At 37.0% G+C, this 23028-nt stretch overlaps 5 protein-coding genes across 11 annotated transcripts in view; 4 read left to right on the top strand and 1 right to left on the bottom strand.

Annotated features, from left to right (window-relative positions):
- Appl (amyloid-beta-like protein) overlaps positions 1-7249 on the top strand; it is a 39450-nt gene extending 32201 nt beyond the window's left edge. The window contains exons 7-15 of one of the 3 annotated variants that reach the window (XM_046632393.2): positions 390-600; positions 1362-1566; positions 1979-2152; positions 2631-2702; positions 3008-3198; positions 3319-3479; positions 3907-4133; positions 4239-4385; positions 4501-7249. In XM_046632393.2, the coding sequence (XP_046488349.1) occupies positions 390-600; positions 1362-1566; positions 1979-2152; positions 2631-2702; positions 3008-3198; positions 3319-3479; positions 3907-4133; positions 4239-4385; positions 4501-4611 (1499 nt within the window). In that variant the 3' untranslated portion in view covers positions 4612-7249. Of the gene's footprint in view, positions 1-389; positions 601-1361; positions 1567-1969; positions 2153-2630; positions 2703-3007; positions 3199-3318; positions 3480-3906; positions 4134-4238; positions 4386-4500 lie in introns of all 3 variants that reach the window. The other 2 variants (XM_046632394.2, XM_046632392.2) reach the window with 2 other exon arrangements.
- A 1005-nt stretch (positions 7250-8254) lies between these two features.
- LOC124221929 (putative ATP-dependent RNA helicase DHX57) lies at positions 8255-15149 on the top strand. 4 transcript variants are annotated; one of them, XM_046632387.2, is made up of 12 exons: positions 8255-9002; positions 9106-9304; positions 9396-9479; positions 9881-10329; positions 10442-10965; positions 11079-11389; positions 11651-12140; positions 12300-12685; positions 12873-12994; positions 13074-13396; positions 13480-14091; positions 14214-15149. In XM_046632387.2, the coding sequence occupies exons 3-12, from the start codon at positions 9412-9414 to the stop codon at positions 14355-14357; spliced, it is 3429 nt and encodes a 1142-aa protein (XP_046488343.1). In that variant the 5' UTR covers positions 8255-9002; positions 9106-9304; positions 9396-9411; the 3' UTR covers positions 14358-15149. The 4 variants fall into 4 exon arrangements, with proteins under 4 accessions (XP_046488343.1, XP_046488340.2, XP_046488341.2 ...); XM_046632384.2 differs by having other exon boundaries at positions 9396-9580; XM_046632385.2 differs by lacking the exon at positions 9881-10329 and having other exon boundaries at positions 9396-9489.
- Positions 14674-17563, bottom strand: LOC124221935 (H/ACA ribonucleoprotein complex non-core subunit NAF1). The gene is made up of 5 exons (XM_046632397.2): positions 16488-17563; positions 16251-16377; positions 15895-16163; positions 15609-15787; positions 14674-15500 (listed from the first exon to the last, which is right to left on the bottom strand). Exons 1-5 carry the CDS (start codon positions 17330-17332, stop codon positions 15073-15075), a joined length of 1848 nt encoding a protein of 615 aa, XP_046488353.1. The 5' UTR covers positions 17333-17563; the 3' UTR covers positions 14674-15072.
- On the top strand, positions 17508-18218 carry Sbat (LSMD1 domain-containing protein Sbat). The gene is made up of 2 exons (XM_046632405.2): positions 17508-17727; positions 17903-18218. The coding sequence occupies exons 1-2, from the start codon at positions 17662-17664 to the stop codon at positions 18143-18145; spliced, it is 309 nt and encodes a 102-aa protein (XP_046488361.1). The 5' UTR covers positions 17508-17661; the 3' UTR covers positions 18146-18218.
- Positions 18219-18356: 138 nt separating this feature from the next.
- Vps39 (vacuolar protein sorting 39) lies at positions 18357-22590 on the top strand. 2 transcript variants are annotated; one of them, XM_046632389.2, is made up of 11 exons: positions 18357-18633; positions 18752-18925; positions 19006-19258; positions 19354-19586; positions 19674-19918; positions 20001-20444; positions 20530-20847; positions 20966-21392; positions 21454-21564; positions 21666-21895; positions 22196-22590. In XM_046632389.2, exons 1-11 carry the CDS (start codon positions 18564-18566, stop codon positions 22220-22222), a joined length of 2532 nt encoding a protein of 843 aa, XP_046488345.1. In that variant the 5' UTR covers positions 18357-18563; the 3' UTR covers positions 22223-22590. The 2 variants fall into 2 exon arrangements, with proteins under 2 accessions (XP_046488345.1, XP_046488344.1); XM_046632388.2 differs by having other exon boundaries at positions 21666-21990.
- The last annotated feature ends 438 nt before the right edge of the window (positions 22591-23028 follow it).

Genomic DNA, 23028 nt, shown 5'->3' with positions numbered 1-23028 from the left:
TATACGTTTATATGTATATACATGCCAACTTTTTCTCCTTGTATATATGTATATGTATATCGTATACGTATATATATATATATATATATATATATATATATATAATATGTACGCGAATTAAAGCAGCGAGTTTATCCGCTCACGGTAGAAAATGACAAGCTTTCGCAGGGATGAAAAAGAGAATACACAATCCTCGACGGGTTTCGCTGGTAATTTATATCCTTGTCGACTTTTTACCTCAGGCTTAAACCTCCTTCAACCGAGTATATAGAAGAGACATGGTCCGGTATTGCATAATACCTCCTCTCATGTAAGACGTTGTATTGTCGTTTTTTTTTTCTTCTTCTTCTTTTTTCTCTACTATTATTTAATGCTTCTTTTATCTGCAGAAAATGTAAAACCAAAGAAGCCGGTCGACCTGCCGCTTCCAAAAGGCATCGACGAGGACGTGGACGAGGATGAGGACGATCTTGAGGACGAGGATGACCTGGCCGATGACGACAGTGACTCGGACGGTGACCTGGACGATGTTCTCAGCGACCAAACCGACGAGGACGAGAGCGACGAGGAGTACGTCGACGATTACGATACCACGACTAGGTAAAGGTCGTGGATATGCGGTGACGTGATATTTTCGAATAATCAGCGATTCTATAGCTGTGAAAAGCAGCTGCTGGGAAAACGGGGGCACTTTTTGAAGACGGATTTCTTCTTAGAATGTGTAATATTAATCATCCGAATTTACACGAAGCAAAAGCTCTTGAATGCGGGTCGCGAGGGCGAGAGTTGCCGAGTAAAGAAATGGGGGGACTCGGGGTGAAAGTATATATTCGACGTCAGCTTTTCTCTGGTAAAGAGTGAAAAATCGTGCGAGGTCTGAAGAGAAGTGGGAATTATGATTATTCGTATAACAATTTCGTTCAAGACTCGCAGATCCTACTTCCTTTCGTTTCATTTAAACGAATGTCATGTCATATCTTTCTCTCGAGTCGTGACGTGTTTCTATTGTGTTTCCTTGGCCGCAAGGTGCGCCGTGCATTTGGCGTCTTGTTCTTCTCTTCACGTGTATAAATGCAAGTAAAACAGGCGTTTACGTTACACGAACACGCCGTCTCTCGTCCGTTCTTATTTCGCAATTTCTCTCTCTTCTCGTATCTACTATCAAAGAGGAGAAGGAAAGATCGAAGAGGGAATATCGGTACACGTAGATTCCTTTGTCACGTTTAAATTGTGTAGGTACACGTTTCCCTGCAGAAGCGATTCCAGCCACATTGACGAGCACGCATTCCTCTCTCGTGTTCGTGTGTTGTGAGATGAAAATTCTCCTGTCGCTAAACGTCGATTTGCATCTCGCATTACAGTCGGCCAGCTACAACGGTATCAACGACTGAAAAATCGGAAGTTACTCCCATGCCGCTTCCGGTGAGCTCCAGCACTCTTCAACCCTCCCAGCCCCACGCGACCCCCGACCCTTATCTCACTCACTTTGATCCGAGATCCGAACATCAGAGCTACAAACAGGCCCAGATGCGGCTGGAGGAGGTTCACAAGGAAAAGGTTACCAAGGTAAGTGAGCGCGACTATACGCACACATGCTTCTATCACCCTCCGCAACCCGGATACCGAAGGCAATTTATGCACCGGAGAGTGGGTGAGATAAGAAAGAAACTACCTTTCAAGTTGGAAATCAAGCTTAGGGCACGTCGTCTACGTCTCGCATCGTACATTTGTGAAGCAAATCATGCGGTCAAAGGTATATTCTACGTCATCTAACGATCGAGGCACCCGATTCGTCTTGTTTGTTCGTTGGTTTTATTAATTTAAACGAAAACGAAAAACGAATTGTTATAAACATTATTTTACACGTGATTCAAATCACCGTATTGTACGATTAGTACTTTGCGTTTTCTTTCAATTATTTACCCTTAAGAATTTTATCCGCGAAATCTGTGTGCTACAACGTTTTTAGGTGATGAAGGATTGGAGTGACCTCGAGGAAAGGTACCAGGACATGAGGGCACGAGATCCTGTTGCCGCTGATGCTTTTAAGCGGAAAATGACAGCCAGATTCCAGGAAACTGTTGCCGCACTTGAGGCTAGCGGCGCTGCCGAAAAGCATCAGCTCAGCGCTATGCATCAGCAACGCGTTCAAGTTCGTAATCTGCATGTATTTTACTTACCTACCCTGGATTCTTACGTGTAAAATTTGCCGTGGTGGATTTTTAATTTACGACAGGCGTTGTGATATTTATTTCCAAGGGGATAACAGAGTTGTGAACTTCCCAAAGATGCTTTACAAAATATTTCAACTACGTTTTTTTTTCCAACTTTAAAAGCGAATGTTGGACAAAAAACCGCTTGGCAGGTTCTACGAAATTGTCGAAATCGATGTAGAAGAATCTGTTATATTACGAAATAATCAATATTCACAGTGTCGTTGGATACGTGTTGTCGAAAATTTTTAAATACGATGATTTCACAGGAATTTTCAACCCAGCGAAAACTGCAGCTCTTCTTCCGGAATTATGTGTTATTGTACTAAATTGCCTGGTTTTTCAATCCCGGTATTCTGTTCGTCGGATATTGCTGCCAGTGCTTACCAAACTCTATTATTTACTCCTTCTGTTTAGGAGGCTGTTAAACAGAGGAACGAGGAAGCTATGGCATGCTACACGGCGGCGTTGAACGAAACTCCACCAAACGTAAGTCTCTGAGTGTCCATCCGTACTTATGTACGTAGATATATACAAATATACATACCGTGTAAATACGGTAGGTATTATACTCAGGTACGAAAGCGTACGTAGCTCGAGCGTTGAAACATATTTGAGTGTTGAGTTCGAGTAAGCGCGCGCTACCTTTACTGAGGTTTTTTCATTTAACCCAGTTTCCTAATGGACCTTTCATACGAGTCCAACTCATTTAGTAGCCGCGTGCACCTGCGCCGAGTCCGCGGGAAGAAGGGGGGTTTATTTCCTTTTTTTACCTCCGTGTTTTATCGTTATAGATGCACCGTATTCAAAAATGCTTGCAAAAATTACTCAGAGCATTGCACAAGGACAGACATCACACGATTGCCCACTACAAACATCTGTTGGACAGCAGCTTAGAACAAGCACAAAGAGAAAAACCTACCACTTTGGAACATCTAGCCGAAATTGACAGAGTTACCAATCAGAGTCTTCTCATGTTGGAGCGGTGAGTTGTTATCGTTGATTTTTACGTCTCAACATCACGGATGCTCGATGAAAGAGAAAGCTTACATAAGCCAGGTCTCAAGAGAACCACGTATCAATTGGTATCAATCTCTGTTATCAGGTATCCTGAACTGAGCGCCAAAATTGGCCGTCTGATGGACGACTACGTTTTGGCACTGAGAAGCAAAGATGAAACCCCGGGACTGCTTCTAGCTATGACCAGGGAGGCTGAGGCATTTATACTCGACAAATACGAAGCCGATGTAGCCAGTAAACAACAAGGTGAATATGTTGCGTTAAATGATAAAATTGTATAGCCAAGGAACAAGATTTGAAATGGTTTGTCCGATTATATGAGTCATCTGGTAATTCATTACTGCTAGATTCGTGGATGCGATACAGTTTTTTTCTTAGTATTGTGTGGGATCGAATGTGATTTCCAACTTTTTCCGAAGGATTCTGATTATTTAGAATCGAGATCAACAAGAGTCAAGAAGACAAGGCATTATTTGAAAGAGATGAAATCTGAGCCAAATAACTGCCATTGCTGTAATTTGTTTGGTACCGAGTTGGGAAAATATCGTTACAAAATGGCTCATATGTATTGCAAAATTATAGTTGCTTTTCAGTATGAATTTATCGCACTGTTTATCGTCATTTTTTGTAGGATAGATTCTAACAGAATTTCTCACCATTGTACTGTATTTAGAAAAAGAACACCAAAAGCAATTGGAGAGAGTGCGCAAGGAACAACGAAAAGCTGAACGTGGGGAACTAAGAACTGAACAACAGCAACATGAAGATGGAAATCCGATTGTTGAAAAGAAGGACGCTCCTCAACAGTTAGAACCGTCTGCAGCTGGGGCGGCCATGCATAACGAGGGAATCGTTAGGGCAGCCCACAGCATGACTCACGACAATTCTCATCCCGAAGTGGTAAGCCAATTAATATTTCAACCCAACTTAAAAAAAATAATTATTCGTCTTGCATATTTTGGATCCCAATAATGTGTGACGACAATGCCGTAATTGTATCTTCAGGGATATGCCGTGAGACGCGAAGTATATCACAAGGAAAGTCGTTCCGTTTACTTCACCCTCGCTTTTGCTGGCATAGCTTTGATGGCTGCTGCAGTTGTAGGCGTCGCGGTGTTCAAGAGACGCAGTGCCAGGAGCCCTCACAGCCAGGTGACATCTATCTCCGGGAAACAAATGGAGAATTATATTTATATACATTATTTTATAACCGTTTGATCGTATAATTATGAGTTTGTATTGTTGACACCAGTTTGTAATTTTCCAGGGATTCATCGAAGTTGATCAGGCAGCCACACCTGAGGAAAGACACGTAGCTAACATGCAGATAAATGGCTACGAAAATCCGACCTACAAATACTTTGAGGTCAAAGAATAATTCAATCAAATTGCAATAAGAAAATTGGTCTTAGTACCACGTTTCAATCACTTTACCGTAATTTCTTTAGGAATCTCAACATTATGTTAGAATCGAATAGAGTTTTTCTTAACGGCGTGGTTCACGTCGCCCAGTGGGAGCCAGAATCGAAATTTTAAAACACTCGAGTTCGCTGCGTATTCGGCGATGCAGGTTTTAAACACAACTGCTTTGCGCTCTTCTGCTCGATTTCAACCACATCGTGAGATATCTCTATCGTGTCGAGTTCGTTTACTTTAACAACATTGTTGCAATCGAGTCAACTCAAGTCCTTAAAACACTGATCGTGTTGTTCCTGTAAACGAAAGAAATACTCGATTACTGTTTGGAGCCCCTCAAAATTCGAATATTGCCTTGGTTCATTTGCACTAAGAATGCAGAAGAAAGGGCGTTATAGTCACCTATATTATAGAAGTAAGTCTAGTTTTGGTTTTCCCCGCGATGTTGTTTTTCTCTCTGTCAAAAATTCCAATTCAGTTTAAGCATACCAAGACTTTGAATGATTATCATGATATTTTTGTAACAACGGTGACGTATTATTAATAACCCGGAAGTATTATTACAGTATTTCATTAGATTGGTTTATTTATAGGCTCTTTCTCCATTGTATTCTTAGGTTCTGATATTTTTTGAGTATCTGGCATGTCAGCGAACCCGCAGCAATTTGTGCAGCTTTCAATTGTAGCCTGATGAAAAACGGTAGCAGCTTACTGCAGAGTATATTAACAATACTAATATAATATAATATTATAATCGCGAATAACATAATACTCTCAAAGTATCAGAACAATAATACTGATTTTTAGCAATTTTCGACTCGTGCTTTTGTTATCAATTTCCACTGCCTTTTTTTTTTAAGTAATCTCTCACTCAGTACTTAATATCTTCTTAGACTAATACTATCACTTAAGAAATAAATAAATTTAAACAAAAATCATTAACGTATTTAAAGTTAACAGAAATAAAATTCTATCATTCCAAGCCAAGGTCCACTGTTTTCGAGGTGCTTGTGACATATTGGAAAATATTGGAGAGTCTTATTCGATTTTCTTGGAACATTCCGTTGATGAAATTTCAAGAAAGTCATGTCGAAACTCTCGAATAAGAGGAACAGATAAATGGAGTTATTTTGAATGGCATATACCTCTACCTTCGTTAAAAAAGTGGCGGCTGTTGAAACAAGGATTTGTTTCCTGTTTGTTTTTTGGAAATCGTTCATACAATAACTATCTTAGGATATTAATAATTACTAATTATATATGATGATAATATATTACACGTTTAATGCTTATATATTTGTATATGAACAAGAAATAATGACGCGTGCTTTGACCGAAATTACTATAAAATATATTTCACCAATATCTGTAGTATTTTTAAATCGACAAACATATTTCTGCGTTACCTCGTTGGTCTCGTTGGACTATTTTAAGGTAAAAAACAAAATCCTAAACGTAATAATTCCTGATAGATTAGCGTATTACGGATACATGTGCAGATATAAATGGAATAAAGCGAAAGCAGGAAAACAATTGTCACACGCCATAGTTATAATCATAATGTTATGAACAATCTGCTATAGTGAAAAATTCATACTTCGACGGTCGATCACGATAAATTAATGAACAACTGAGTTATAAACGGGAAAATTACTTTCATATTGGAAAGTAATAATCTTCTCAATTACGATTTACGAGCTTCATTTATGACAGAATGAAACGACGCAGTCAAGAATTGGGTATTCTGTTCTATTGCTGGAACATTTCCTTTCAAGTTTTTAATCGATTGACGTCATAAAACGGCATAATATGCATGAACCTATGTTGATATTGGAAAATAAACAGTGAATGTTCAATTTCATGTGATTTCGGTGAAATGGCAGCTTAATACTGACACAGAAAATCATACACACACACACGCGAACATAAATACACACAGATACACATATAAACTGCTAAATGTTATAAATAATATTTTAGATATATTAAGATGATAGCAATTACCACGTGAGTGTACTATGATGAAGAAATACAACAAAATAGCATCAATAACATTAATAATAATGATACATATATATTAAATTAATTATATATTAATTATGTACCTATAGCATATAACCGTTATACATTGACACGTCATCGCATGTAAACTCGGCTCGACGATGGCACACAGATGAATTAAGAATTTTGAGATAAGTAATTGGTAGTTGTCTGTTATTGGCAATACCACAAATAAAACAGCAATTCACATGGTCAACTCAGATATTTAAATAACAATAACTTACCGAGCATAGCTGACAATAGTTTTTGATGCCAGCTATTATTCACTCCAATATTCATTCCTGTCGTGTAAAACGGTCGCGTCAAGTGAATATGTACGTATAGACAATTACCAATGTTTCGTTTTAGAAGATGCTTAGAGGGATAGCGATTATCAGTATTAGTGGTCAGGGCATATCAATACATGACCCAAATGAAAAAAAAATTAATATATTCTTTCAAATACCGTGAGTCAACGTCGAGCTACCATATATAAGTTTAAGAATTGATTTTTGTAAAGAGGTAATAAGTATATTATTAAATATGGAAGAAATAATTGACTTAGTTTAAAAATCACGTGAGATGAGAGAAAAGAATATACGTCCTTTAGTAGAAGTCCAGATTCGAGTGAAAAGAAAAATAAAAAATCTAAAAAAAAAAAAAAAATAACTAAAAAATGGAAGTAGATCTTATTTTTACAGTTTTTTCGGTGTTGCTCTTAAATTATATTTATCTTCGAATCATATTCATCTGTTTTACTTATAAGCAAATGTGCTGATAACATTTGCTCGTCTAATCGTATAAGACATACATGTCTTCGCTACAGGTGTCTCTCCACAGAACTTCTCATTTTCTTTCAAACCTTTCAATCGTAAAAACGCGTGTCTACTCACAGTTTGTTACCTTCAAAGGCACATATTGCTGAATACATTATATAGTCGCTTCTTACGTAAAATATCTAACAAATTATAGATCTTGTGAAGGCACAATACTTTATGATATATTAAAAGTGACTCGAACTAAAGAAGGAAAAACAGAAAAGGAAAGATTCTACAAATAATTATTTAATTTCGACCAATTAGACGAAACGCAATTTTTCCATAAAATTTATAATTTGATAAATTAGGTGTGAAATGTTCGTTCGAGTCTGGTTAAATACTAAATAAATAATGCATATGTCGGAATAAAAATCACTCGAAACATTAGTCTTTAGCTTTGCAACAACGTGTCGTTGTCACACTCGAATTGATTTCCCGTTTAAAATTATATTTCTTTTAGTATTTTGCAAGTATAATAATACATGTGACATAATATTTGTCATATAAATCTAGTATTTTTCATTTTGAATAAATAAAAAAACAAAAAAAAAAAAACAACAAACAGCAGCACGGGTACTTGTTTCCATATTCATCGTTGACGTTGCTTTCGGTTGCGCGTTGCAAAGTTTTTATGGAAAAATATATTTAATAATAACATCACATGTTTTTTTGTAAAAAATTTGAGCGCGAATTAATTTCAGTACGGTACACCTCCCCACCCCCAAAGAACTATTGTGTTTGTGGATATGTGTAATTTTACTTATCAATAAATAAATGAAAACATAAATGAAAAGTTATTCTATATTTTTGAATTGCGGGCCGATTCGCCAACAATAAAATGGTGAACGCGGAGTTGCCATAGACGGAATCTCGGTCTACCGAATGAGATCATCCGCTTTAGAAACGAAATAGGCTTGTGAAACGTCAAGACACATTCATGTATTCAGCAGATTGCGCCTCCAGTTTTCTATTACCTTTACGTGAATGTTTGAAGTGGCGTGCAATCAGGCGTGAAAAATTCAGAAATATAGATAATTCACAAATTGTTTGATCTTGCGTTAGAAAAATGAATGCCGTGTTTGGGAATTTCCGGAAAGCCATACCAATACAGTTAATGGAAATAATATGGTAGATAATCCTCCTGTTTCATAAAATACGTAATGAAAAGGCAACCTTTCTGAACTGTCAAGTATTGTGACGTCACTACAGAGCACGTGCGCACGCGCAACGCAACTTCCACGATCTTTCAACAGATGGATATTTGTCGTATAGGTATAACCTCGTGCGTCAGTCAGTTCAGTTTCTGGTCATCGTTGCAGCCTGACCATACGACTGTAATAGTGCCTCCGGAACCCAATTCTTTTACAATATCTGATTCTATATTTTCTACACTGACTAATAATTCGAGAATAAAGTATCACATCATGGATCATCACAGTGCTCAGTTAATGGAAGACATAGTATTGGAAGATAGAAGACCACCAAAGAGCAATAGGTGAGACAAAGTGACACAGATTGACACGTTGTAGGAAAGTATTTTCTATATTCAAATTATTGATGTATTCCCAATCTTTCATCTCTCTTTTACATTCTTAAAGCAAAAATACTTCAACTAAGAAGTCAACCAAGGACACCGGTAAAATACAGAATGTTCCAAGGACCAGTGTGCCCACGCAACGAGTCCCTGATAAATCAAATAATGTGCCAACGAATCTTAAAGTTGAAATGCAAATGCTGAGAATTACGGACGATTCAGAAAGGCAACTTTATGAAACGTTGAAACATATATACGGCACTGTGAGTATATAGAGAAGTTAGATCTAGTTACATAATTTGAGAGAATTCTTCTGAGAATAACACCTTGCTAATTGGTGATAATTCCTTTCAGAAATTCCGACTTGCGGATGCCTCAGAATTCAAGGACCAAAAATCAAACTTGGGCAAACAATATTGGATGGAACGTGGAAATTTGGTAATAAAAGGTGTTGTTGATTATTCTTCCAAAGAAAATACTCCCAAGACTCATGAACAAATCACCAGACAATTTGCAACTTCGAAACTCGAAAGCTACAGGTTCGATGCAATTCAGTAAAACATGCTTTCTCTCAAAATATAAATTGGAATTTGAACGAAATTGAGCAAACTGCAATAATTGATCAAATCATTACCACAAATATGATTTTATTAAGACTGTCTAATAGATCTACCTTACTAATATTTAAAATATTTGTAATCTTTGTTAATCACACGTATTATGGGTGTAATGAGTCTGATAGGGCAAATATTGAAAATAATCTTTTCTAGACTTACGATAATATTTATAAATGGAAATGGGATATAATATTGTAATTACTCTTTGTCATCGATCTATAGCTTTCACACATCACATTGCATTGAAGCATTGGAACATGCGAAAGGAAATGTCGGAAGTGCGTTAGAAATATTGTTTTCAAAGTACTACGGAGTAGAAAATCTACAGCGAATGAATAATATTGAAGATATATCCAAAGACGAATTACTTGAGAGACAAAACGATGAAAAAATGGCTCTCGAGTCAATATATGGAGAGTCGTTTGTTGAGAAAATAAAAAATCGAATTTGGATAATCAACTTGAAACTAGACTATCTGGTAGAAGAAAAAAAAGATAAGACAACAGTCTCAAAACCTGTCAAGATAGATAAAAATATTTGTCGATTATTCGCCAGTGGAAGTTGCAGGTTTGGTAACAAGTGTAAATTTGTGCACAGACAACCTGACGTCGTTCAACAGACTATACCAAAGGATGATGCTCTTTTTACTTTGGAAATAAGATTTCCAGATCGTACGTTAATACTTTTTATATGCTGTTCTGTGTTCAAAAAATGTTACTATCTATATTTCAATGTGGATTAACGATTATCCATAGCATACTAAGAGTTCGTAATTGTTTATAGATCTGACCTACCCCTACGATCCGCCATACTTTTATTTTTACAAGAATACACCTCCTTATCCAAAGCTAAACTGTTTACGAATAGCAAGACGTCTTTACAACGAGGCATTGGAGCACTGTGTGGATGGTGCTCCGTCAATATTTTCAGCAGTATCTATATTAGAAAATGAGTTTGAAATCCAGTCATACTTGGTAGAAAGTAAGGAGCAATTCTTAGACAAAGATGATCCACTATTCCCAAAATCGATAAACAGCGAACATGACCAGCATATACCGACACACTACAAAAAAGGGTCTACAAATAGACGAAACAGAGACAATGTATCGTGGAAAGAAATTTCTAAACAAGATGACGAAATAAGAACTAAATTCATGGAGAAGCAGAAGAGTCCAAGGTACCTGAAAATGAAGGAAGCTCGAAGAAAACTGCCTGCTTGGTCAAAAATGAATGAAATCTTAGACACTATTCATGAAAGTCAGGTGACTGTGATTTCTGGTGAGACCGGGTGTGGTAAAAGTACTCAGGTAAAGATTGTGTAATCAATAATACCAATCATTCTTATTTATTTAACTGCTATTTCTGCATGAGTTCACATACTTGCAGTATATCTATATTAAATTTCAAATTTTCGGTGCAGGTGCCTCAATATTTACTAGATGATTGGATAATAAATAGATCAGAAACAAACAGAGAGCATGTCGAAATAGTTTGCACACAGCCTCGTAGAATCAGTGCTATTGGAGTTGCGGAAAGAGTGGCTGCGGAACGAGACGAACGTATAGGAAACACTGTAGGATATCAAATACGATTAGAAAGTAAAGTGTCTTCCACAACAAGATTGACCTTTTGCACAACAGGAATCTTGTTGCAAAGGTTTTCAGGAGATCCAGATCTGTCTTCTGTGACTCATGTCATTGTAGACGAGGTACACGAGAGAAGTGCTGAAAGGTAATCAGGTAAATAGTTATTATCAGTGAATGGAAAATTATTGTTTTATGCATAATTTTCCACAATGTGCCATCAGTTGAACACACCACGAATTTTTGATATTTTCTCTTTAAGTCACTTTAGTAATTATCAGAAACCATAAATTCAATACTTCAATCTCGACCATATCTGTTTCTTCCGCATTTCTCACTCTATTTAAGATAATTAATTACAATCTTATCTTGGTTTGTAATCAATAACACGCAGAAATTTTGTTTCCAGTGATTTTTTGTTAATGTTATTGAAAGAACTGCTCTCCAAGAGGCCGGATTTGAAGATTATTCTCATGAGTGCCACCCTCAAAGCTGATACATTCTCAACTTACTTTGGAAATACTCCTACTTTGGATATTCCTGGAAGAACTTTCCCTGTCGAGCAAATTTTCCTGGAAGATATTCTGGAAAGAACTGGCTTTGTAGTTGAAGAGAATTCACGGTTTACTCGAAGGATCAAAGGCGGGTTTGAAAAACTAGAAACTGAATTAGAATCCGCTGATGTTGAAGCTATGGCTGGTGTCTACCCCAAAGATAATATATTAGACGAAAATCTGGTCCTTGCTCAACTCATGGCAAGATATGAAGGATATTCGAAACAAACTTACAAGAATCTGTACATCTTGGATCCGGAGAAAATTAATTGTGAGTTGATTGAAAATGTTTTAGAATGGATTGTCAGCGGAGACCATGATTATCCAAGGACTGGTTCAATACTGGTACGCATACATACCAGTATATTCTATATTCATTAATGATTGCATTTAGTTATTCAAATCATTCAATTTGAAAACAACAAAACAAACGAAAATAAGTATGCTCTAACTTTCGAGTCTGATTTACCAATTTCATCAAATGCTATTTTTTTTATTTTACAGGTATTCCTACCAGGTATTGCAGAGATAATGTCACTGAAAGACGCGCTTCATAACAATAAGTCACTATCGCCAAAAAGTGGAAATTTTATTATCGTACCGTTGCACTCGTCTCTATCTAGTGAAGATCAGAGCTTAGTGTTTAAGAAAATGAAAGATGGTGTTAGAAAAATTGTTCTCAGTACAAATATAGCTGAAACGTCAGTAACGATAGACGATTGCGTGTTTGTTGTGGATACAGGAAAAATGAAGGAAACGAGATTCAATTCAAATCAGAATATGGAAAGTTTAGATATGTGTTGGGTCTCCCGAGCAAATGCCATGCAAAGGAAAGGACGAGCTGGCCGAGTCATGCCAGGAGTCTCCATACATCTTTACACATCACACAGGTTTGTTAACAAACTTATCTACCTTTTTTGTAATTTCATGCTATATATTCAGAAGGAGTAAGTTCTTCAGTATCACAATTTTTTTCCAATCATTCCAAAAATTGTTTCCAAAGTACAGTACGAATACTGAAATCATTCCACCTATCAAAATGTTTCTGCAATGCCAATATTAGTAATTTTGTTTCAGATTTAAACATCATTTCTTGGCACAGCCGATTCCGGAAATATTGCGAATAGCTTTAGAATCTTTGCTGTTGCGAATCCAAATCATGAGTAAAGGAAAAGTAGTTGATCTTCATGATATACTGAGTAAAACTTTTTCCTATATATATATAATTTAGTAGAAGAATTATAATTGCTAATTCATATCCACAATATTTTTTTCTAGGCAAAGTGCTGGAGCCTCCATCTGAAGACAGTATTTCAGATGCAATAAAACGTTTACAAGATGTAGGAGCTATAGCTCCAGATTGTAGTTTAACTCCATTAGGTCACCACTTAGCTGCTTTACCCCTCGACGTTCGCATAGGAAAACTAATTCTTTTCGGAGCTATTTTCTGTTGCGTCGACTCTGCATTAACAATTGCAGCCTGCTTGTCCCATAAAAGTCCTTTTGTTGCGCCATTTGACAAAAAGCATGAACTTGATGCAAAGAAAAAGGATTTTGCTACAGCAAATTCAGATCAATTGACTATTCTAAAAGCTTACAAGGTGCGTACAGTACATAAATACGAGCTATTGTGTCAACTGACCTCAAAATTTAGGATCTTGACCTTAATTGTTTTCTGTTTTAGAAATGGCTAGATGCTTGTTCACATAGCTCGTATGCGGGTCAAGTTTTTGCTAACGAGAACTATTTATCTACGAGAACACTACAAACATTAGCTGATGTTAAACATCAACTTTTAGAACTTCTGGTATCAATTGGCTTTGTTCCAGTCGATGTAGGAAGACGACGAGCAGGAGATGACAGGATCTTGGAAATAACGGGACCAGCAATGAATTCGAACAACGAAAATTATAAATTGCTACAAGGACTTTTGTGTGCTGCCTTGTACCCAAACGTAGCCAAAGTTTTCACGCCAGAAAAATCATTTCAACTACAATCAGCTGGCGCTATACCAAGACAGCCCAAACCAGAGGAGTTGAAGTTCAAAACTAAAGATGGATACGTGAACATACATCCTTCTTCGGTCAACTTCACAGTCGGTCACTTTTCTAGCCCATACTTAGTTTTTCAAGAAAAAATTAAGACGAGCAGAATATTTATAAGGGAAGTATCAATGGTACCGATGCTGGCGTTAGTCTTGTTCTCTGGCTATGGTATCGATATAGAGTTACACAATGGAACTTTCATCTTGTCACTCGAAGATGGCTGGATAATGTTCAGCGTTGAATCGCACAGGGTATGTGAATCTTATTGAATATTTTCAGAGGTCAATGGAGAGTAGTTATAACAAATTAAGATAAACGATTAAAACAAGCAAACAATTAGCAATTCACTGTACTAACAACCTTTATTTCATAGGTTGCTCAACTGTTGCAACGCATGCGAGTTGAATTGGTTAAACTTCTCGAAGAAAAGATGCAGGACCCTTTATTGAATCTGGTTCACCACTCGAAAGGAAAAAAAATTATTCAAACCATCGTGAATATAGTAACCAGAGACTAGACGTTCTAAGTATCAAATAAATTATTTTTAATAATATTCCTCACGTTTAATTTTAAAACCGCTTAAATTTTTTAATTGATTTTGACTTTGATTTTCTCAGATTTCATGAAATTTGATTGAATTCATTCGACGTATCCATACCTACTTAAATGGATCGTATTTGTGTTATAGATCTATACACGCATATCTGCACACTTAAAACTTGTGACAATTATTCGACAATGTGTCCTAAAACTGTAAAAAGGCATTGTAAATATTCATCAATATTATCTATACGGAATACCTGGAAAATAATAACGGACAGTGAACTAAATGATTCAGAGAGATAAATATATTTCAAATATGTTTACAAAAAACAGAAAAAATCGTGCATTACTGTAGTTATTGCTGGAAGCCCATTTACTTATAATCGTTACCTCTGTACACATTATAGTATCCGTAACTAATGGAGTGCTACATGGTTGACAAATTAACATATGTGATGCTGAATATTGATGTAAGGTTTATTAAATCTTTAAGCATGTAAGCTAAAACATGAAACTTAGAATTACACAGATGACGGAGGATGTGGAGGAGGAAGAGGAGGAGGAGGAGGAGGAGGAGGTGGTGGTGGTGGTGGTCCCCAAGCATGTGAGGGGGAGGATAATCTGGTCGTGAATATTGATGTAAAGTTTATTAAATCTTAAGCATGTAAGCTAAAACATGGAATTTAGAATTACATAGATGGCGGAGGAGGTGGGGGAGGAGGAGGAGGTGGTGGTCCCCAAGACATATGAGGGTATGGATAAGGATTAGGTCGATAAAAATTCGTTCCATAATAGGGAAAGTTAGGCCGAAAATTCGCCGGTTGACCAAACACATATTCTGGATTTGTTGGAAGACACATATTATTTTGTTGGTACCGATTAGTATATAGATGACATTGACACTGACTAGAATTAAATGTGCTGGGGTGTCTGTACCGATGAGGGGAAGACTGATTAGGCGAGTGAGTTACGTTTTGTAAGTTGGGCGAATTTTGAAATGAAGGCCGACAATTATCAGAGATCCATCGAAGCGTACCATGGCCGGAATTTGGATTTGGTGGGCGGTTACCATAGTTTTGAGATCTCCAGTCAGTGCCCCAAGGATTTCGAGGACGTTCTATAATAAGCGTATTAATGAAATTTCATAATAGTTTTTATGCTATCACATTACCCGAAATTAGCTAACTTTGTTAAGAGATTTACAAATTTACTGAAACATACTTACCGGGGCATTGACGTTTTTGTGGGATCACTACACCACCACAGTTATCATGACTCTCTGACATTCCTGGTCTGTGACGTTGCTTTTGTCTTTGCAGCTGATTATAAGCTCGTTCCTCCTCATCATCTGAAAATTCTGGAGGCTCCATATCGTCTTCTCCAGAGATATCAGCACCTTTCAGCCTAGTAAGAGTTGAAAATACGTGTTTTCAAATGTTCACTAACTGACTTGGGAATCGATGGCCATGTACTGACAGACTGCGATGTAAACTTAAGAGATAAATATTTACTTGACTAATTCGTGAAGGAAGACCAGAGATGTGTGCTCATCGTTTAGAGAATAATATACTTCCATTCCCAAAACAATCCCCGATTGTTGAATGTGTGCTTCGCTGTTGAATCGAACACAATATTGAGGATCAGCCACATGACCAAATACATCAAACACCTTGCCAAGGACTTTTTGGCCTTTTTCAAGAAATAAAATTGAATCAAGATTTAGAGTGGGTTTACCCGAAACTGGTCGTACTATAACAAACTCCTCTACAAACCCAGTGACCTAGAGGCATATAAAATTATTATTTCACGAAAATAAAACAAAATTACATCATCTATTCTATCTTCCGTCAAATATAGAAATATTTACCTCGCCTAGGTGGTCACATGATTCTTCAGGTACTGTAATTTTCAATTCTTCGATTGGCGGTAGACCCTCAAACTCACTTTTAATATTTTTGATTTTTGGTAAATCAATTTTACTGACCCGTATAGGGCTGCAATGTAACAATCATACGTCACAAACAAAATCTTGTCTACACAAACTGCAGTATTCATCAACAAGCAATTTTTCACATCAGGTAAGGAATATTTAGCAATGTCTTACCTGTCTGATTCGCTATCAATATCACTATCGGTTTCTGTGGTATAATTGCTACCACTGGAATTTATACTACTAGATCCACTTTCAGAGTCATCATCTATAGACTCCATTCGATACTGTGTGTTATTTTGTCTCACATTGCCACGGTCATCAACAATGGTAATTACTTCGCATGGTGATGATGGTCTTTTTTCATTTTCATCCGAATCAGAACTTGCATATTCTGCCGCTAAATACGATAAGGAATTTACTACGTTTATTACCTCTACTTTGGAGATACCATCCCTTGAGTATAAAGCTGCCTGAGCTTTTATTAAATCCATCGAAGCTGCGTTCTCAACGCTTTCGTCTTTTTGCATCAACTCATTTTGATCACTATTTTTGATCTCAATAGGCCTGTCATTCTGTGCGTCTTGAGCAACCAGTTGAACAGGCAATGCGATCAAATTTGCTGTCCGAGTTGCGTGTCTTTCTTGTATTTCTGGAGTATCAAGTCCATTTCCAACAACTTTCAAGGATTCGACATCATCTATGCTAATAGGTACATTAATCTGACCTTCCTCAGTGGTCACATTGGCCTCGACAGAATCATTTACTGATTTCATATACGAGCTGTCAATCTCCATTAGATCATGCTTCGAACTTGTTTCTGACGTATGTTGAAGCAACTTTATCGAGTCCGTAATTTCATCTTTCTCTGTGACATCTTTGATGTTAGAATATACAATTTTTACATCATCTACAGTGTCTCTTACATTCTCTTCACCGATATCCACCCTGCTTGATTTTGAGGTTAGAAGAATATCTTCGCGCTGATTCTCAGGGTCCCTTACGCCCTCGGAAGACATGGTATTATGATTTATTGGTAATTTACTTTGGTGTAGACAGTATTTTTACATGCGAAATGAACAATAGTTAATGATGTACATACCGCGGAAAGTTTAAAAAATACCATGCGCCATAGCTCCGCCGTCTCAGCTACTTTCCGCTCCCTCTAGCTCGGTATTATCTAACTTCCACCGAGTTTCTTCAACACTTTGATAGATGTCAGGAACGGTTTTATTTTGTCAACGATTTTGTTGTTGCTGGTTTTACTTGCGGAAAATTGCGCAAGCAAACTGATTGTAATTGTATAATACGTTTAGATTTTCACCTATCCTAATAAATCAACAAGAATATGAAAGACACGGTGCACAGCATGTCGACAACTCCAAATACTGAGGCTGTTCACGGTAACGGAGAGGTAATTGGATCGTGACAATTAGCGAATGTGACGGTTATGATAATTTAGAAAATTTTTGTCTAAAAATGTGGTATTATTTATTTCAATTAAAAATGACTACCTTTAGCTAATACAATCCGTAACTGAACAAACACATGAGGTATAATTGATTTGTTTTAATTCATGTTTTTTTCAGGCCTTGCCAGTGGAGGAATCACCAGCCAAACTAAAATTGAGAGGATGGCTGAATCGTCACCTTAAAATCAAAATGACCGATGGCCGAGTTTTGACGGGGGCTTTTTTATGTACAGATCGTGATGCCAATGTTATTTTAGGCTCGTGTTCGGAATTCTTGTCAGAAGAACACACCGAAGCTAGAGCCCTGGGGCTTGTTATGGTGCCAGGTCGACACATTGTAACAATTCACTTAGACGCATAATTAATAATAAGTATAAGAATAAACTATTCTACGTCTGTACATTGATCAATCAATACATTTTAGTAACATATTATCTTACGATTCTCTCACAAATATCAACATCCAGCACAACTGAAGTAACCTGTAAAGGTCATTGTTGTCTACAAAGTTATTATAATCGGCACAGCCCTCGGCTCAAACAAAATGATGATTTTTGGATTGATATTCTTTAAAAGTAACATCGTCAGTCAGTCGAGACACCATTTTTGAATACCTAACCAGCTGACGTCAACGTTTAATGTAAACAAGTGCTGCGTGGCACGGTAACTGACAGAAGCAGAACCCCAAACGTCGTCGTGGAGTGAAATGTCAGTGTAAGATTCCACGGTGTTAAAATACCGTGAAGATCCAAACATCTTTGTGCAAACGGAGTGTTAAGATGCACGACGCCTACGAAGCTTCACCTCTCTTGAAATTGACAGTTCAGATCGAATCAATTACTGCTTACGGTAATGAGCGCCAAACATAACCTCAATCGTTCTACACCTTAACTGAAATAACTGTGCAGTATTCTAAATTATATATAAAACGCAACTTTGAATTATCAGTGAAACTTTTTACTTACAGATGATAACTTACTCATCGGCACTAGACAGGGACATTTGTTAATGTACAGTGTTCCTCCAAAGTCAAACGACAAACAAGAATTACAATTGCTTCGATACGGTAAAAACTTTAGCAAAAAACCTATTTTGCAGATCGAAGTTGTACCAGAGTACAACTTGTTGATACTTTTGACCGGTGAGTCGAATAAGAAAATAAAAATTTGAATTTTCAATTGCCAATAAGGCGATAACAATGTCCGAAAATCAATGTTTTAGACAACATCATTTGCGTACATGACTTAAATTCTGCAACAATCCCTCAAATATGTCAGTTGCAAAAAACGAAAGGTGCGACGCTCTTCGTGTTGGATGTACAACGTACTCAGAGTTTGACAGGTGAAAAAGATACAATTGTTCGCTTGTGTGTTGCTGTGAAGCGAAAATTACAATTGTACGAGTGGAAGGTGGATCAATTTATAGACTTTGGAGAAGAATTAACTATTCCTGATGTGCCTCGAGTCTTGTCGTGGTACGAAACAAGTTATTAGATTGTAAAAGAAAAAGGTTGAGCAGCAATTGGTTGCATATCTTATTTAAATTTGCTCGGAACATTTTACGCTGTAGGTGCGGAGAAACTGTGGTTTTGGGATTCCGTGGATTGTCTTATATACTTTTGGATCTAGATGGTACAAGTAAGGAATTATTTCCAAGTGGAAAGTCTCCTGAACCAGGGATAACAAAACTGTCAGACACGTCTTTTGCTTTAGGAAAAGATTCACAGTCAATTCTTATGAACACAAAAGGAGAATTGGTCCAACACAACTCTGTCAAATGGCCAGATTCGCCTAGTGCTACAGGTATCAATAATCAGTAAAACAGTGTTTCTTAAATACAATTCAACTCGAGATATTAAAAAATATATTGCGAGAATATTTATTTTCTAGCATGGGATGATCCATTTCTCATGGGTATAATTAACGATACTTTGGAAGTTTATACCTTGGAAGGTTGTTTACACATTCAAACGATACCAGAACTTAACAAAGCTAGATTATTGTGCAGGTGTAGAAAGGGCCTTGTTTATGTAGCATCAGTTAGCCAAGTTTGGTGTATAAATGCCGTGGAGGTGACGCATCAGATTCGAACACTTCTTGAACAGAATCAGTTTCAGCTGGCTTTAAAATTAACTGTGAGCATATCATTTATTATTGAAGAATTCATAAAATAATTGTTTAAACAACCAATGGTCATGGTAAATTATCTGTTTCCAGCATTTGTCTGACATAACAGAAGAAGAAAAAGCAAAAAAAACGTGGAAAATACAAACGTTATACGCCCACTATCTTTTTGCTAATAAAAAATTTGCCGAGTCTATGGAGCAGTTTTTCAAATCAGGTACTGATCCGTACGAAGTAATCAGACTTTTCCCTGATCTGGTTTCCCAGCCAACCAATGCCAATGAAACTAGCGAACATGTTACAACTGTGCCAATATTGCAAGACCGTGATTTGGAACAAGGCTTGCTTGCCTTGATTAAGTTCTTGACAGAAGTGAGACATAAATTAATGGGTGATACGCAAGCAAAAGATAAAGAAAATGAGAAAAATAGTGAGAAAGATACAATGAAAGGAGAGAAAACCAAGAATATAACAGCTGTGGCTACAGAGCAGCTTTTAAAAATAATCGATACAACATTACTCAAATGTTACTTACAGGTAAATCTCAATCTTGTATTACTTAATATTTTGGCTATTCAGAATAAAATGCAGTCTTCAATCTTACAATAAATTACATTTACAGACAAATGATGCCTTGGTAGCGCCACTGTTGCGTTTAAACCATTGCCATTTAGCAGAATCGGAGAAGACTTTATTGAAATATCAGAAATACCCAGAATTAATTATATTATATCAAACAAAAGGTCAGCACAAGAAGGCTTTAGAGTTGCTTGAGAAACAATCCAACGAAAGTGATTCGAGTCTAAGAGGTACCGAGAGAACAATTCAATACTTACAGCACCTAGGTAAGGACCATATGGATTTGATTTTGAAGTTTTCTGGATGGGTTTTGGAACAGGACCCAGAACAGGGCCTCAGAATATTTATGGAAGATGTGCAGGTAATAATAATTAGTAGCATACCCACATTTTTCATCTTTCTTATATTCTGTGAATGGAATACTCTGTGGAAGCTCCCTGCCGTTATTTTACTAACTTGTACATATTTAATGCCGACAGGAAGTTGAACATTTGCCACGTCCCAAAGTATTGGATTATCTTTTACGTTGTCACAAAGACTTGGTGATAACGTACTTGGAGCATGTGGTTCATTTTTGGATGGATAACAATCCTCTATTTCACAACGTCCTGGTACACCAATATAAAGAGAAGTGTTTAGCAGGCTTGAACCCAAATGCTTCGCCGGCTGAAAAGCAAAATGTTCAGCACCTTCGACAGAAACTACAACAATTCTTAGAGAAGTCAACTCATTACACGCCAGAAACGGTCCTAGTTCATTTACCATTTGATTGCCTATTCGAAGAACGTGCGATTATTTTAGGACGATTGGGTCGTCACGAGCAGGCCATCTCCATCTATGTAAACTTATTAAATGACGTCCCCAAGGCGATTCAATTCTGCAGTAATGTATATGCAAAATTCGAAGGTTGGTATCATCTAAATGAATAATAAAAATATTCATTCTACATGATGAATATGTATTGAAGGTCAGAAAAATTCAGAAAAGGGGAAAAATCAAGATGGGGCCGACGAAGTCTATGTTACTTTGATCAAGCAACTTTTGAAGCCGGACAACGAAGGTGTCTTGGTAGCTACTGGTAAATCTCTATCATTTTCAAGATTCGCATTGTGTTACAGAAATATTTTTTGAAGTTGCGCTTTTAAGTGTACCTGTTGGTAAACTTATTTTATACTGTAGGGTGCACTCCAGAGAACCGAAGGACAGCTCAACCTGACTTGGAAACAGCTTTGGAATTGCTTGAGGAACATGCTGCAAAAATCGAACCCTTGAAAGCCTTGGAGGTTTTGCCTGACAATGTACCAATAGGTCGGATAAGACATTTCCTCGAGGCTAGCTTGCAGAATAATCTAAATGAACGACGAAGGACCCAAATTCTGAAAGGCTTGCTTTATGCTGAACACCTCCAGGTACAGGAGCAAAGAATGCATTACGAGTCCCAGAGCGTTCTCTTAACGGAGTTCAATATTTGTCCGGTATGCAAAAAACGTTTTGGAAATCAAAGGTAAATCATTTCAAAAATCTCTATTCGTTAACCGATCCATAACTGTGATTATAGCTGAATGATCCTTGCATATTGTCATTAAACTTAATAAAAACATTGATTGGTTGGTATACGCTCCAAGGACCATACAAATTACAAATTTTGAAACAGTGTTACTCAGTTTTTTCTAAACTAATTACAATTATGTTTTTCTTTTTGTTCACAGTGCATTTGCAAGATATGCCAATGGTGATATTGTTCACTATTCATGTCAAGAGAAAAAGGCGTAACGTATGTGAAAAGAATATGTATATAATTTTACATTATCGAAATCGAACATTTATAAATACTACTATACTATGATCCCCAAGTAAACGTGCAAAGGTATTGAAGTCAAAGAATCTATTATTGCATATATTACCTATGAATTTATTTTATGTGTTTCAACGTAAACGCATATGCTCGGCTGGTAAATCTTGGACTGTTGAACCTACTATACTTATATAACAGCTGCCAGGCCTGTATCTGTATAATCTTAAGGTGCAAATGCACCGAACGAATCAGTAGCTATGTATATGATCAGTAAATTAAATATCTGCCAACAGTTTGGTCAAAAAATAATTTCTTTCAGCCAAGTCACTCTCATTCCTAGTGTAAGATAACACAAAATTATGGATAAAATATATAACGATACTACATCTGCTAAGATTGATCGAACGCGTTCAAAGCTGAAAGATCGTGCCCGGGATACAACGATTCTTCTGTGCCGAGATTATCGCCCAATAATAACGTATTAAGTATCGAATAAATATAAAATACAGCAAATAATAAGGATCATTGAAGGATGGGGCGTGCCCATCGGCAAAATGTGTAAACGGGGCCGATGATGTCATACTCTTAGTGTATTCATACGCCCAATGTCACTATAGTCCGTGAGTCTATAGTTTACATGCGTGATCCCTGAAATTGACTAAAAACGCGTGAAATCGGAGTCTGCAATTCACTTTTCGGATGAATTATCGTCCGGGATACACCGTCGTCTTTTACGGCGGCCAAATA

Source organism: Neodiprion pinetum, chromosome 6 (assembly GCF_021155775.2).
Source record: "Neodiprion pinetum isolate iyNeoPine1 chromosome 6, iyNeoPine1.2, whole genome shotgun sequence".
In the NCBI taxonomy this organism is placed as follows: domain Eukaryota; kingdom Metazoa; phylum Arthropoda; class Insecta; order Hymenoptera; family Diprionidae; genus Neodiprion; species Neodiprion pinetum.
This window is presented reverse-complemented; position numbering and strand designations above follow the sequence as displayed.